The 15,770-nt window shown below is 32.6% G+C and overlaps 8 protein-coding genes across 8 annotated transcripts, besides 4 other annotated features; 2 read left to right on the top strand and 6 right to left on the bottom strand.

Moving 5' to 3' along the window:
* The first annotated feature begins 1,084 nt into the window (after positions 1-1,084).
* Positions 1,085-2,125: a mobile genetic element.
* A 41-nt stretch (positions 2,126-2,166) lies between these two features.
* Positions 2,167-2,652, bottom strand: TVAGG3_0763840 (chitinase family; the record flags this gene model as incomplete). Its single annotated transcript, XM_001316265.1, has 1 exon — positions 2,167-2,652. One exon carries the CDS (start codon positions 2,650-2,652, stop codon positions 2,167-2,169), a length of 486 nt encoding a protein of 161 aa, XP_001316300.1.
* Positions 2,653-2,708: 56 nt separating this feature from the next.
* On the bottom strand, positions 2,709-3,047 carry TVAGG3_0763830 (chitinase family; the record flags this gene model as incomplete). The annotated part of the gene is made up of 1 exon (XM_001316264.1): positions 2,709-3,047. The coding sequence occupies one exon, from the start codon at positions 3,045-3,047 to the stop codon at positions 2,709-2,711; it is 339 nt and encodes a 112-aa protein (XP_001316299.1).
* A 1,026-nt stretch (positions 3,048-4,073) lies between these two features.
* TVAGG3_0763820 (uncharacterized protein) lies at positions 4,074-4,988 on the top strand (the record flags this gene model as incomplete). The annotated part of the gene is made up of 1 exon (XM_001316263.1): positions 4,074-4,988. The coding sequence occupies one exon, from the start codon at positions 4,074-4,076 to the stop codon at positions 4,986-4,988; it is 915 nt and encodes a 304-aa protein (XP_001316298.1).
* A 10-nt stretch (positions 4,989-4,998) lies between these two features.
* Positions 4,999-5,925, bottom strand: TVAGG3_0763810 (C2 domain-containing protein; the record flags this gene model as incomplete). Its single annotated transcript, XM_001316262.1, has 1 exon — positions 4,999-5,925. One exon carries the CDS (start codon positions 5,923-5,925, stop codon positions 4,999-5,001), a length of 927 nt encoding a protein of 308 aa, XP_001316297.1.
* Positions 5,926-6,395: 470 nt separating this feature from the next.
* On the bottom strand, positions 6,396-7,594 carry TVAGG3_0763800 (protein serine/threonine kinase protein; the record flags this gene model as incomplete). Its single annotated transcript, XM_001316261.2, has 1 exon — positions 6,410-7,594. The coding sequence occupies one exon, from the start codon at positions 7,592-7,594 to the stop codon at positions 6,410-6,412; it is 1,185 nt and encodes a 394-aa protein (XP_001316296.1).
* Positions 7,595-7,751: 157 nt separating this feature from the next.
* TVAGG3_0763790 (macromolecule glycosylation) lies at positions 7,752-8,970 on the bottom strand (the record flags this gene model as incomplete). Its single annotated transcript, XM_001316260.2, has 1 exon — positions 7,752-8,804. One exon carries the CDS (start codon positions 8,802-8,804, stop codon positions 7,752-7,754), a length of 1,053 nt encoding a protein of 350 aa, XP_001316295.1.
* A 1,383-nt stretch (positions 8,971-10,353) lies between these two features.
* Positions 10,354-11,786, top strand: TVAGG3_0763780 (uncharacterized protein; the record flags this gene model as incomplete). The annotated part of the gene is made up of 1 exon (XM_001316259.1): positions 10,415-11,503. One exon carries the CDS (start codon positions 10,415-10,417, stop codon positions 11,501-11,503), a length of 1,089 nt encoding a protein of 362 aa, XP_001316294.1.
* A 393-nt stretch (positions 11,787-12,179) lies between these two features.
* On the bottom strand, positions 12,180-12,907 carry TVAGG3_0763770 (actin binding; the record flags this gene model as incomplete). The annotated part of the gene is made up of 1 exon (XM_001316258.1): positions 12,466-12,894. One exon carries the CDS (start codon positions 12,892-12,894, stop codon positions 12,466-12,468), a length of 429 nt encoding a protein of 142 aa, XP_001316293.1.
* A 428-nt stretch (positions 12,908-13,335) lies between these two features.
* Positions 13,336-13,427: a mobile genetic element.
* Positions 13,428-15,130: a mobile genetic element.
* Positions 15,131-15,144: 14 nt separating this feature from the next.
* Positions 15,145-15,770: part of a mobile genetic element that runs on past the window's edge.

Raw genomic sequence — 15,770 nt, 5'->3', positions numbered from 1 at the left:
AAAAAAAATCTTTGCCAACACAATTTTGTTGTGAAAATTTCCATAATAATTTAAATTATTAACAACATTAAACAGCCTTTGAGGAAAGTAATTCAAGGCACCATAAAATCGGATGAAAATTCATACTTTGTCATTTTTCTCATTTCTAAAATCAGTTCTGTCTAGGATTTTGAGACCAATGCGCATAAAATTTAGATGCTTATGTCTACTAAGCTATATAACTCTATTGAACTATCCATTCAATCTGATTCCGAAGTATCATCAATACAAAAATAACTTTTTGTTGCGCAGCTTTATGCGAATGTTAAAGGAAATAGTAAGGCATGTGTATCCATTTGCTTGCCATTTAATCAAATAAAGTAATTCCAATGATATTACTTAATATTTAATAATTTTGCACCCATTATCATCCTCCACTTAATTTGAGACTAATACTTTTACAGTCTTGCAAATAATCTTTCCAATTTTCTATGAATAATACATTAAAATCATAAAGCAGCATTTATTCGTATTATCTCCTTGTTGCATTAGATTTGTTTGAAATAGCATCATTTGAAATAATATAATAAGATGTATCATATATTTTGTGAGATATAGTTCAGCCAAGCTAGTTGATTTATTTCTGACAAGCAAGCATAGTTTTTAATGCCTAAAAGAAAACTCTGTGCCCCATAGGCTCTATTAAATAATGGATTTGTGTTTTCATTATGAGAGGTTAACCATGTTTTAAACATGAAGAAATATAATACTCAAACTTATCTTTTCTATCACAGGAATTACTATAACTATTTCACATCTAACTTTCGGAATTCAGCAAAGATTGGCATGATGATTTATTTTTCTGAAATCTAAATCCATGCATTCAATAGTATAGCTAAATTTCTATTGATTTGCCAACATAAAAAAGCTTGATTATTCAAAAATAACAATTCGCAATTTTATATTATAAACAACATCTAACATCGTGATAAAAAACATTAATGTTAGCTCAAATAATAAATAAATTTCCTCTGAAACAATCTGAACTTCAAAGATTGAAAAATTGAAATCTTTATTTTCAAGAACTAATAATAAAAATTATTAAGGGTGCACACGAGAGGATCATGTAAACTTCAGAATTTAGAACCTTATTTTTAGGCATTATCTTGGCTACCTATTTAGGCTCGAAAAGCAAAAAATATCAAAAAATACAACTTGACTCCATTATGACCCTTTCATGGAGGTAGTTTTTATCCGCTAGTATTTTCCCTTTGAATCTCTTTCCAATTCGAAATCAAATTCAAAACTCAGTAGAAGAAAGGAAGAATCAACTTACTACGGTTGTAATACGAATAAATACATATATTTAATTATTTTTATTTACATAATAATTGTTTGAAGCTCATATTCCAACAAATTTTTAAATAAAAACATTAAAATGTTGAAAATGTTCATATATTTTAATAGGGTTTTGGCACTTTATTGAGGAATTACTACATACATAGTCGAACTGAACTTGATATTTTGAAATTTAAATTATTTATCAAAATTAAAATTTAACTTGAAATTTATAATTATTTAGTCATATTTTGCATAATTCTAAGTAGATTTTGTAAAAAATCAAGAAAGAAAAATTTTAACGTGCTTTATTTTTTCTTTTTTATAATAATACATATTATTATATAATTAACATATTCATAATGTTTCACCCTTTCAAAAATATAATCCTCCTCCTCTCAAATAAACGTACATACGGGTGGCCTCTTTTTTCAAAAAATTAAAATTTGAAATTTTGGGCTCAAATATTAGAGATTTTTTCAACCTTCAACGATATATGTTGTCTATATCAGACCTCCTTTCTTTTTGATACTTAACATTGTTCCTAAATCTTAGCCGTTAAGGCTGTTCTGAAAATATTTTTTTTTCGAAAAAATTCGAAAAAAATTCTTAAAATTCAAAAATCCCTTAATTCCTGAGGATTTTGCAAAAAAGTTTTTACATGAACATGTGTATATTATATGAAGTATATTGATAAGGTAAAAATCAAATTTTATTGCATATTCATCGAGAAAATAAACTAACGAATCCCTCAAAATTGAGAGGGTAATCCTCCTCCTCTTAAATAAACGTACATACGGGTGCACCCTTAAGCTACCATTCATTTATTTTAAAATGGTGAATAATTTTTTAGAAGATGGTGCAAGCGAGGTTGTACTTGGCGCGGCGATCTTCAAGGTCGTTGTAGCCTCCGTTAACACGGCGTGTGACCTGTTCGACACTAGCACCGCTATCGCAGAGACCGTTCATTCCGTTGCGCATCCACCAGTAGCCACTGCATGTCCATGGGTAGCGGTCAGCGACGTAGTCAACGCCCTGCATGACACCCTGGTCCTGAATGTAGTTAGCGAAGTTCTGGTAGTTAGCACGGCCTGTCAACTGGAGGTAGCCAGCGCCCTTGAAACGTGGGCCATCGCCTGGCTGTGTGTTGCCGAGATCGCGGCGGCCTTCATATGCCCAACCGTTAGCGATTTCGCGTGTCCAGCGGCCATTGCCTGACTCGTGGGAGCACTGGGAAATGAAGTGGCGGATTCTGGCTGGGTTGTTGATTTCGAATCTGGCAAGGCAGCTGTTGAGATCGCCAAGGTTATAGTTGGTCCAGCCCATACGTCTCATCTGGTCATCATTAACAATGCCAGCTGGAGCTGGTGCTGGTGGGATGATTGGTGGAATTACTGGAGCAATTGGAGCCATGGGAGTCTGATCTCTGGTAACTTGATTTCTGGTAATCTGATCTGTGGGAGTGGTGGTAACTTGATCTCTGGAAGAGGTGGTAACTTAATTTCTGGAAGTGGGACTTCTCCAATGAATGGGATGAAAATGTTTTCATCTGGCTGGCGCATTGGGATTCTCTGGTGGCGACGATGTGGTTTTGGTAATGGATAACGACGAAATGTCTCGTATCTGTCGTGAACGAACTTATGTGGACGTCCAACGCTGAACTGTGGGATTTGCCTATGGTACCTAGGGATTCTAGGAACTTGACGAACGAATAAGAGCGCCGCAAGCATTATTTTGAGGTTGAAATTTGAATACTTGTTGATCTGCTCTCAAATTCCGGCAAATTGGGTTTTGTCTATGTCAGAAAGCAGTTTTTATTCAATTCTTTTTTGATTCGGAGTTAATAATATTGTATAAAATCATTTCGTTGAAGAGATTTGATATTAGACTAAGTTTGAAGCATATTCAAAATAGACAAAATTAGTAATTATGCTTAAATAAAAGTTGCTGAATAGAACTATAAATCAAGACGATAACCTTTTCAGATTAAATTTTTTTGATGGTCAATGGTCGATCAATTACAATTTTAAATAACAATTGTGGATAAGCACAATTCATCAATTTCATCGGTTAACAACCGATTTGTTTTTGAAAGAACAATAAAAATTCTCAACCGATTTTATATCATATTGATGAGACTTCCCATTTATAAATTCTGTGATCTTACAGCCAATGCAAGTTCCTGCATTCATTAATTTTCTATTAATCAATCATCAAACGCACCTTATTCTATTGGTCTTATCAAAACAATTCCTCAGATTTTTTCGCGGCCTAAGATGGCATAATTCACAACAAAAAGTGTCATTTCCCATTTTCTGGATTAGTTAATTCCTGACAATTCACGCATGAATCTATGATCATTTTCATAAAAATAATATTTTGTGTTGGATGATTATCCAATATTGCTTTTTTAAGCAAACATGGAAGAACTCCTCTTCATTGTTGTGCAAAAAACAAAATTATCCAAATCGTTTCTTTATATTTCAATATTTAAATTTGTTTCATCTACTTCTTTTTCTTCAAAAATCTCGAGTTTTCTTTGGATGTTTGAAAGATTATCCACGAATATCCAAAGAAAAATAAACAATAAACATTTTTGGCGTTCATTTTCAAGTCAGCCACTAATACTTCATTTTTATTCAATTCAAGTATTTCTGGAATTTTATGTTTACAATTACTTCTAAATAAAAAAGTGACGATTGAGTCTACTTTCCGGTAGCAAATTCAAAAATGGCTATTTTCAATTCAAAATATAAATGCTTGTATTCTTACCTCTATGTGCCTTAGCAGCTCAAGATGAAGTTATGAATGGAAGGTCAATTGCTGTAGATATTACTCCAGGACAGGACTATGTTATTAATTTTCCTTTACCAAATTCAGTTGTAATTGTGAATTCTATCGAAGGATTTTCAGCTACTGCATATGATAACAACAAGAATGTCATAGGAACATTCAGTTCATCTAGTAGAATCATGAATTTAGTTGAGTCCAACTCTTACATTATTGTCAAATCTACCGGTTCTCAAACAAAATTTCATTACTCAGTTATGATATTATCCAATCTACACTTAGATAGAAGATGCTCAACAGTCGAAGTTCATAACGCTGCACAAGGAGAATATAAAATTTACACTGGTTCAAATGCAATTAAATGTCTTTGGATATCTTCATCATCTAACATGCAAGTCAGTATAACAGCCAACATTCATGGCTACACTGACATATTTTCTCCAAAAATTTACAGTGCAATTGGTTCAATTGAGAACTCAGGAACCTTTAGCAATACTTCATCCAATCCATTTATAGTTGTTGCTCCAACCGATACACATCTTGGATCAGTAACTGTTAAAACAGCTGGTTCTGAAGTTTCCGGAATTGATTCCTACAGTTTTACATTCACACCTTCGAATACACCTGGACCAATAACAACAGGTGATGTTCCAGCACCAGGACCAGGACCACAACCCACATCAGGAACAAGTCCTGTAAATCCAACTTCATCTCAATCAGGCGATGACAGCGATCAAGGATCGGATACACCACAAAAGAAGGATAAGGTTAAGATTGGTTTGATTGTTGCCCTTGTAATTGTTACATTAATTACAGTAGTTGTTTCAGTTGTCATTATTTTCTTTTTCATCAAGTTCAGAACGCTTCTCAAAGTCTTATAATTCATTGTTTCTATAAAAAACTATTTCTATTTGCTAAAAATAATATATATAAAGAATTTTTTAAATATTTGTGATATTCAGCTTTTTGTATTCCTGGGATCATACTGATCCACTCTTCATTAGTATAGTTATTACGGTTGAACTGTTTGATAGAAATAACCTTCTTTGATGGAACTTCAAGTGCAGATTCAAATGTCCATTCGCCTCTGTATTGTAGGTTCATTTTGAACTCGCCAATGACTTGATTTTTAAGTTTAGCTTGGACTTTGATCTGTCCTGGTTTAAAATTTCGTGTTGTTCTAATAAATGGAATGATTTTAAGTGGTTGTGCTAATTTTGCCAGTCTAATTTTGTATTCATTTTCAGCTTTGCACTTTTTATAGTTTGCAGGTGCACCAGTTGTCTCATCAGAGATATAATATTTCTTTTCTGTTTCATCAATAATTGCGATGCCAAGAATTAAGTTATTTTTGGCGCTTTCGGCAATAACAAACTTAATATCTTGTTTCTGTGGAGGTGGTGGTTTAACGGCTGGTGGTGGTGCCATGACTTGTTCTTCTGGTTTCGAAACAACGAAAGTAATAGCTGGGAAGCAATTCTGGAGTATAGAAAGTTGTACTCTAGAAAGTGTAAGTGTTATAGGCTTGTTGCCACTAATTTCAGCGATTTTGAATGCGACTTCACCTAATTCGTCGTTTTTACCCATAAAATCGTAATCATAGACTGATAGTTTGATCTCTTCTGTATCTGGCTCGATTGGGAATGGTTTATCTTTGAATTTAGGATTTAAAGTGTTTTTAATTGTATCAGTTTTCCCGATGTCTTTGAATTTGTCTGAGCCCTTTTTACGGCCAAGAATCTTGACGTATGGATCACTATTTCCATCTAAATCAGCTCTTGGAAGGTTAATGCAGTTAACGATCTGTATATGGGTCATTACAATACAAAATGGCACAAAAAATTGAAAACGCCTATACAAAATACACAAATTGAATTCTTTGTGGAGTTCATCCTCCATTGAATGATTAAAGTAAAATTGGAGAATATTTCGAATGGGGTTTTTTGGTATTAATTTTTTTATTCATTTGAAAAAATTCGCTAAAAATTTTTATTTGTTTACACAAATTAATTTTATGTGTGAAATTTATTGGAAATAATGTTTATTATCTTATTATAAGCATTATAAGATAAAATAGATAAAAAGTTTTTTATCGTAAACGCAATAGTTTGATATTAAAGCTATGCCTAATATATGATATGTTCTTATTAAAAAATGAAAAATAAGCTGTTTCATTCGAGATTTACTAATGACGACATTGCATTGTCCCTATACTGGAAGAAGTGAGGAAGTACATTATTGTCTTATGGCTTAAATATTAGGTATTTCATATTAAAAACAAACATATTATTTATTGAAAAAATCAAATGTTCGGCAAGACACAAGATCTTCGAACAGGACGATTCACTGGATTTGATAATTTACGTGAGTTTGGATTTCTTGGTAAAGCCTTAAGAGGCTTTAAATTTGCGCCAGAATCTTTTCTTGGTCGAGGTTTTGGCGACAATGTTGGTAATTTCATACGATTTACAGATTCTGGAACTTTAACTGGTGACGCAAAATTCGGATTTGGTATTATATTCTTAACAACTTTTTGAAATGTAAGGTTTGGAAGGCTGTTTAATAGCGAAATATCGATTTTGAATTGACTATATTCGTATTTTGTAAAGAAATTATCGATCTTTTTCAGACTTAGATCTGGCACATTAACTTTCGGTTGAATTCTTGTTTGAGGAAGCAGAGAATCAAACCATTCGTGTTTCAATGCCTCTTCTGGAGTTATACGAGTATTAGTATCTGTATCCATTAATCTCATTATCAAATCTTGACATTCCAATGAAAGAGAAGATGGAATTTCATACGATCCTGATTTTACCTGTGCGAACAGTTCTGCCTGACTTCGTTTTGTCCATGGTAACTGTCCACATACGCATGCATATAATAAAACGCCAACACTCCACATATCCGAAATATATCCATTGTATGGTAATCCTGACAAGCATTCAGGTGATGCGTAGCAAGGAGATCCGCATGGCGTTTTCACAAGGTTCGATTTTAAACTGACATATTTCGATAATCCAAAATCACTCAGCTTCACGTTACCGTTTTGGTCAATAAGAATATTTTCTGGTTTGATATCGCGATGAACGACGCCCATTTTATGAATGTATTTTATTCCTTCGAGAATTTGATCTAAAATCTGTTTCGCTTCATCTTCGGTTAACTTTCCTTTATCTACAATGTATTGAAACAGTTCTCCGCCTTGACAGAACTCCATCATAATATAAAAGTTTTTCTCATCTTTCAATAAATCATATATTTGAACTACGTTTGGATGGTGTAGTTGTTGTTGAATTCTGATTTCATCTTCGAATCTTTCTATTCGCTTTATTGATGACAGTTTCTCTTTCGAAATAACTTTGCACGCAAAAAAATTGTTAGACTGAGAGTGTTGAACTAGTTTAACAATACTAAACGCACCGTATCCGATTTCTCCTTTGAAATGATAATCTCCTATTGATGGTGGCGTAAAAATATGATTCGTCATTGTTTTTATGAAATTTTATAAACGTCACCTTTTGTGCTTTTAAATTCTTGCTATATTTCAATAGGGAGAATTTACGTTAGGCCAAGTGGAAGATATTTAATATACTTTATTCAAACAGAAAAAAAAAATTAAAAACAAGGATAAGGTGAAAAAAAAATTATAAATATTTTGAGTGTAGAAGATCGCATCGTTTCGAAGATGCAATTGTAGCTGCCTTGAAAAATTGCATCCACTTCCATGCCCATATAATGCCTCCTTGAACAGTATCTAAGTTTTCGTCAACAGTTAGTAATCTATCAAGTTCTTTGTGTCTTCGTCTCATTCTATCTCTTAGTTTCTTATTAGCAACAGCGAAAGCGTCTCTTATTCTTTGTGGTTCGTATTGAGGAATATGAATCAAAACGTTTTTATAGTCAACGAAAGTACTTTCGAAAGGAAATCGTATTTCATCAGATAAGACTATAGGGATGCAGCCTGTTCGCATCGAATCGTAAAGGCGTTTTGATTGTGGACCGTCTCCATGAGGAACAGGACAAAATTCGCTGTTTCGCATAAGAGATTCGATCTGAAAATATTCTGCTGCTATGAAATGACTCTTTCGCTTTGTTTCAATCACAGCAGTGTTCTTTGTATTTCGCATTTCTTCTTTCAAAGCTTGTCTGATATTGCGTGCACGCTTATCAAATGAAGCAATTGTCATCTGGCCGGTTAGAAAGGCAGTAATGCATTGTTTTGATGAACTTTCATAGAAATCGAAGTTTGAATTGTAAGGCATTACTGTAAATCTTGTCATTTGGCGCGGTTCGAAAATGCTCAAGTTCCAGTTGATGTCTCCTATTGTTGTTTGTGCAACAATCACTTTCTGATGATGCTGTGTAAATGGAACATTGTTGTGTGAAAACAACATCTGAACAAAAACATGGTCAACTGAACCAAAACGATCGTAGTAGTCTCCTTGACTTCTAACAAGGGGTAATACGCAGCGATCAAAGTCGCATTTTTCTCTTTGCATGTTAAATAAGCCTAAATATATAGGTACATAGAATAAATCTGCATCTGATTCATATGACACTCTGTTATATCCTTTCATAAAGTGTCTATGAAGTACTGGTTCAAAGTAGAAAGTATGTGCTTGAGATTTCTTAACAGGATAGTCGCAGAATAGGTTCTTGCATAGTTTTGCAGTGTTATTTGCTTCGATATCGTACATGAAAAACTTAATTGGTGCATTTTTTGAGTAAAAATAATTATAATGACGAGTATAAACTGATTTTTCGAGCTCATAAGATGGAAATATGCGTCTTACTATATATGCTATTACCAAACTGAATAGTACTGGGAAAAATCGAGTCGGTTTTATACCAATTCGTTCACTCAGTTGAATTTGCTCAAAAAATCTGGTTGCGAAGAAATTTCACATAAAGATAAAGTACTCACAAAATCTAGATTGAGAGGCGGTCAATGACTTTTGAGGGGAAATTAACGCATGGAATTTAATATTATTTAGGTTGATATTCTTGCTTATTATTTCAGAAAAAAATCTTAAAAATTTCAATATGAAAATTGAAAGCAATTCAAAAAAATTGCTAACATGTAAATTTTAATATCCTATGCATAATTTCATATTTTGAACATTTTTTATTTTTGTTTAAAACTTAAAATTTTGCGAATTTAATATAATTTATAAAATATAATACGTATATATATTTAAAATACACTAAATTTAATTGTTAATTGACGTTTTTGGGAATGAATTTTATCAAAACATGCCTGAATCCGAAAATTTGAAAGAACGAATTACACAATCATATATGTAGAATTCAAAATACAAACTTAAAGATTGTATACGTTTAAAAGTATTCAGATTGTGTTTGATTTCCACTCATTCTGTTTCTTTTGAACTCTAACACTAACATTTCATGATGATTACATGATCCATTTATACATGGTTGAATTGTTCCAGATTCTACCAGAAAATCAATCCAAATTTCTCAATGCATTCATGTTGATTGGACAAAATTTAAAATTTATCAGCCTGTTTCCAGAGAAACTCATATATTCCCTAATGAAATGTAATTTTTGCTACATTTATTTCAATCAAATTTCAAAAAATTGACTGCAGAGCTTGAAAAGGTGAGAATCATGCTGTTATTAGATGTACATATTAGATTTACTATTTCCAAAAAAATGCTCAAATTTGAATAGTTTTTAGAAAATTTGGAATTACACTTCTTACATTATATATAATTAAATGTTTAAATTTTATTTATTTTTCCCTTTTAATTTTATAACGTGCTCTATCAAAACTAACCTCTCAATTGAAGGCCACAAAATCTAAGTAGTGAGGGTACACAAATTTTGTATGGAGTACGGTTCAATTTTTGAGAGCCTCACTACTTAGATTTTGTGACTACCTTAGTTAATTGAATGCAGTTTGTGAGTTGGTATAATTCATGTGATATGTGATGGTAATTACATGATTAGAAATGCATGATTATATTCTAATTAAGGCATATCTTTTATTAATATTAGTTATTCTACCCTGTTTAGCCCAGATTGGGATTTGATTGTAGTATCTTATAAAGCTATTATATGTCTATAAGCTATTCTTTGATTTGATAAAAAGGATAATTTCTGAAATGAAAAGTTCAAACGACTTTCAACCGGATAACCGTCTATACTCCAAATTAGCAATATATTTAAAGAATCAGTAGCTTGAGTTATTTCAAAACCCGTTTTTGTTTCAAAAAATTTCAAAACAGACATTTTTTAAAAAATAACAGAATATTCATGTATTACGAGACTTCGCAAGAAAATTCAATGACAAACCCTCCTAACAGAGGCTCTACTAGTCGTAGTCGAAGTCCTTCAAAATCATTTTCTAAAAATACTTCAAATCAACCAAAAGAACGTCCTCCTGATGCTGAAATTCAACAGTCTCTTGAAGAATATTTAGAAACAGGAAAATTACCAGAACCTGACATGAAAGAATATGTTTTTCAGCTTATAAATAGATTACGAGTCAGATCTTTGCTTTTAGGTCAATACAATGAAGCCAAAAAGCTTGATTATATAATTAAGGAAATGAATGATCTTTATAAACAAGAAATTGCAGATCAAGTCAATGAATTATCGCAATCTACCTTAAATGAGAAACGACAAGAATACCAACAGAAGTGGAACGAAGTTAATGAAAAATGGCAGCAGAAAATCGAACAACAAAAGAACGAAAACCAAAAATATCTTATTAATATGGAAAATCGGCAAAATGATGAAATATTACAGTTTAGAAAGAAATGGCAGACTCCGGAGTTCATTGAATCATTCAATAAACCATCAAATGTCTTATTAAATTTACGATATCAAGAAACTAAGCTTGCTCTAATGCGAAACTACGATGAAGCAGCCAAGCTTCGTGAACTTGCTAACAAAAGGCAGATAGAAGAGGAAAATGAAATGCGTGGAAATATGCAAACCCAAATGCGACGGGAATACTTCAAAATAAAAGAGCGCCATGATAAAGAAAGGGACTCTCTTGAAGAGCACCAACAGAAAACCTTAGAAAAACTGGAATCACAAAGAATTAAAGATTTGAAAGAATATCAGGTCTCAGACAGGCCTCCACACGTATCCAGAATACAACTAGCGATGATATCTAATGATAGGAGCCACGTTCAGACTGCTTTGCAGACACCAAGAACTGCAACATCACTGGCTGTTTTTAGAAACACTCGACACGCGCGATTGAATTTGGATCCGATGAATGACGATGATTTTAGCACTTTAGAAAACGAGTCTCAGCTTTATAAAAGAAGATCGGCAATTTTCTTGTCACAGCCTCAATCGAGACTGCCTTCAAGGCCAATGTCGAGATCTACTTCTCGATCTTATTCTCCATCAAAATTATAAAATGTTTGTTTATTTGATTTTTTTGAAATGAGAAAATTTCTGAAATAATAATGATAAATATTTTTATCATCATTTATCTATCGGCTATAATTATCGCTGTTGACAACTGGAAGGATCTCCGCTGTTTATATAGGTATTGCAATCTGATGTGCCGTATTGCCTCTATTATCTTCTGTATTACAACTGTATAGGAATTTCATCTGCTAAATATTCAGAAAAATTAGATTGTACCAATGAATATAATGGAATTTTTCCTACTTCATCTCTTGCTTTAGCATCTACTCCATGAGATATAAGAAAATTAAGTACATCAATTATGCTGTTGATTGATGCAGTAAACAATGCTGTGTTTTTTTGTTTCTGAACATGAGAAATCAACATTTCTATCGAATCTAGTTCATTACTTGATATCCCTGCATTTTGAACGATTGTATAATCGATTTCGGTTATTCCAATAAAATCTCTGACATTTGTATCTGCTCACACGTCAAAAAATGGATGGATAGATTAAGCAGCTATTAATATCATTTGTTTGCTGCTTTACTCTTTGGTTTAGATTAATTTTGGTATGCAAGATAATTGAAATCCAAAAATCTTTTATTGACTAAAGATAAGTAAGATTTTATGTACTTGCTTATGTCATGTATAAATGTGTAAATGATATGGATAAATTTTACAGGTACCTTTTGAATTTAATACGATTCGATAGTAAACATCATTAATTTCTTCTTCCTTGTTTGTCATTAAGGTGTACAATGTGTCGGATGCATCAATATAATTCAAATGTGTGCTCATTGATGAAATGATTTCGTCGGACATATTAAGATGTAATCAATAGGGAATTAAGATAGATCGAAATGATTCCATCGATTTATACTTTATGTACAACAGATTTTATCGAAAATCTGCCCAAAAAAAATATTAAAAAGATGTTAATTCCATAGTAAAGCCGAAATAATAGTTTAGTTTGTGTAGTGGGCGCCACCAGCTTTGTTGAGGCGAGCATTGATGTCCTCCATTGTAAGATCGTTAACATGTGAAACATCAACAGAGATTGAAATCTGTTCAATGACACGAATGACATCTGCCTTGTGAACTGTAAGCTTGGTACGATGGATGAGGCGAACCTTGTCACCGCAGAATGTAATGAAAACGAACTTGGAGCGAACAGAGAGCTCATCGCCAGTTGTGCAACGGAGATAGCCGAAACCACGGAAGTTCTCGTTGAGGTGCTCCTTAAGTTCATCAAGGCCTCCGTTGCCCTTGCCAACAAGTGTCCAAACCTTATCTGAGCCCTCAGCGTATGTGATAAGGAGCCAATTTGTGTCGATATCATCCTTGCGAACCTCCTCGTATGCTTCGCGGATTGCTGGATCAGAGCAGTCAGACATATCTAAGATAAATGATTTGATTTTTGAATGTTTGAATAAAATTGAAAATAACGAAGAATAAGATTCATTATTAGTGTTGGTAGAGTAAATTTATCCAAATATTTCACTGATTTTTCTCCACCATTGAAAAACTAAAATAATCAATCGAAGAATATTGGTAGTATGCGTATAATAAAACTATATAAATAAAAAATTCAATACTCTCAATTATCAATTCACATTTGAAGGGAATGTCCCTTTTAATTTCTCATTTCACTTTTACTAAAATCTAGTTTGACATAATGGTTATACTAAATTTTATTGTATAAAATTTATTCTTATCAATTTATGTTTTGAGGTCTCATTTGTCCATTATAAGTTTAATGCATATTTACTACATAATGCCTATGTGTGAGGTTTTTGTTCGACCAAAAAGCTCCAATTCAGCTTCTGGTAAAAAAAGGGGGTTGGCGTCCTAAGGCGTCCTAGTGTAAATTTCTCAAAATTGTGATATTTACATCACATTTTTGAGAGGTTTATGGGCGTCCTAAGGGGAGAAAGGGACAGACTAGCCCATTGTCACTTTTTAATTTAGCAAATGAACGCTTATGGAGTGGAGTTTTTGGGTAAATCTGATTTGCTTATAAATGAAATAAAATCAAAAGAAACCATATTAGCATTATATTATGCAAAAATAAATGATCTTACTTAGTATTTTTAAAGTTAATTTCAGAAAAAATTTGACACAATGGTATCCGGCACATACAAGTGGTGTACAACCAAAATTTCATATCCCTAGTTTTACATTTATGTTTAGTTTTATTTCACCTAATTTTCAAAGATCATAATTGAATTAGATGGCCAAGCTATTCAAAACACGACCAAGCTTATCAAAATAAGACCAATATATTCAAAATTCTTTATTCTTTCAAATCATTTCATTTTAATGCAGATCCAAGATCACGAACTCACATATATCGAGTTGCTTAAGTATGGAGTGCAACAAGAAATCCAAGCAGGTTGTAGTTATTCATATAAAACTAGGAGAGAAAGAAACCAAATCCAATTTAATTGTAAGTGGCCGAATTGTCCATGTCGCTTCCTTGTTGATACACTTCCCGATGACAAGTACCACATACGAAAATGTATTAACACCCACAATCATTCTGCCCCTTTTCCAAACAAATCACAACAAATTACATCATATTTTTATAGATCTTATTTAACAAGATATTTTGAATCAAATCAAGACCGTGTTTACGCACAATTAAGGTGTTTCAAAGATCTTAATATCCCATTTGATAGTGGGATCATTCCGGAAATGTTTCAACAATCTACAGATGCTTTAAAAAAGTTTTCTAAACGCCTTCATGCAATCAATACCCGTTTCTCAGCGGATGATGTTACATCTCTTGCAATTTTTGTCGACATGGTTAAGAGTCATTCTCCGGATGATCTCATCGAGTTTATTCACGAGCCAGATCGTATGATTTTCTATTACGCCCCATTCGAAGCAAATGCTTTTTCACATCAAATACAAACTTATCACATTGATTCCACTTATAAGCTCTTGCGCTCTCGCATACCATTTTATGCCGTCACTGGCAAATTCGCGGAATCAATTGTTTTCCGTTTTTGTATTTTTTCGTTTGGCCCAACACAAGTGAAAATATACAAGTTTGTCTCACAGCATATTTTGGCTCCATCAATCGCGAACCATCTTATTTTTCAATGGACTGCGCACCTCAAATCACAAATGCTGTTGAAACAGCCATCCTCTTATGCCAGATCATTTGGTGTGGCGTTCATGTGTTGCGCGCTGTCATGAGAAAGGCTGAAAACTTTCAAGATCGTTCCAACTTCGAAACTTTCTATAACTTAATGAAGTTATTGGTCTTTGGTTCTGAAGAGGAAGAAATTGATCCTGATGAAGTTTACAACAATTTAGAAGAAATTTTAAATGAGGAACCTGCTGCCCGTGAATACTTTGACCGACAGTGGCGCCATCATCTTGACAGGTGGATGCTTCGCTATAGAAATGAAGGAGATGGAACAAACAACATCTCGGAATCACATTTCAAGGTTTTGAAGCACCAGTACTTCCCAGAAAGGCGAAATCTTCGACTCGATGAACTTGTCATCGAGTTATATTCCAGTGTTGTTCCTTCATTCCTGATTAAGTTGCAAATTAAAGGTCTGGATTCAGAGAGAAGTGTTAAAGTTATCAAAAAAGTCACAAGAGATTTCGAAGAAATGAAAAAACAGAAATTATTTTAAAAAATATCTTTGCTTATTTGTTCACTTTTTTGACATTTATTATATGCTTTTTATCATATTTCCGATGATATGAATATATATTCTATATAAGAATGACGCTACATTCAATCTAAGACCAATATCTCAAAGAATTCCTCATTTAAGTATTACTTTTCATTGTTTTTTTAAAAATATCTTTGCTTATTTGTTCACTTTTTTGACATTTATTATATGCTTTTTATCATATTTCCGATGATATGAATATATATTCTATATAAGAATGACGCTACATTCAATCTAAGACCAATATCTCAAAGAATTACTCATTTAAGTATTACTTTTCATTTTTGATTCAATTTTCGAACGGTTTTCGTAAATTTTGCATCATTTCATTTTTTAATGGGAAAATCATCTATATTTAATCAAAAAAGAGCAAAGTTTACAGACGAAAATAAAATATTTATCAGGGAACAATCTGATAAATACCAAAAATCAACATCGAGAGATGAAAAAACGAATATAATCAAACAAGTTCTTCAATATTTTAATATTAAATACGCCGAAAATGAATCTAAAGCTGTCAGAAGATATTTTAGTTATATTGCAGTTAAAAATATTCCCGCAGTTACTGGAAAATATCC

The sequence above is a fragment of the Trichomonas vaginalis genome, chromosome III (genome assembly GCF_026262505.1).
Source record: "Trichomonas vaginalis G3 chromosome III, whole genome shotgun sequence".
NCBI classification, from domain to species: domain Eukaryota; phylum Parabasalia; order Trichomonadida; family Trichomonadidae; genus Trichomonas; species Trichomonas vaginalis.
Note: the sequence above shows the minus strand (reverse complement) of the source record. Positions and strands in the feature narration are given on the sequence as shown.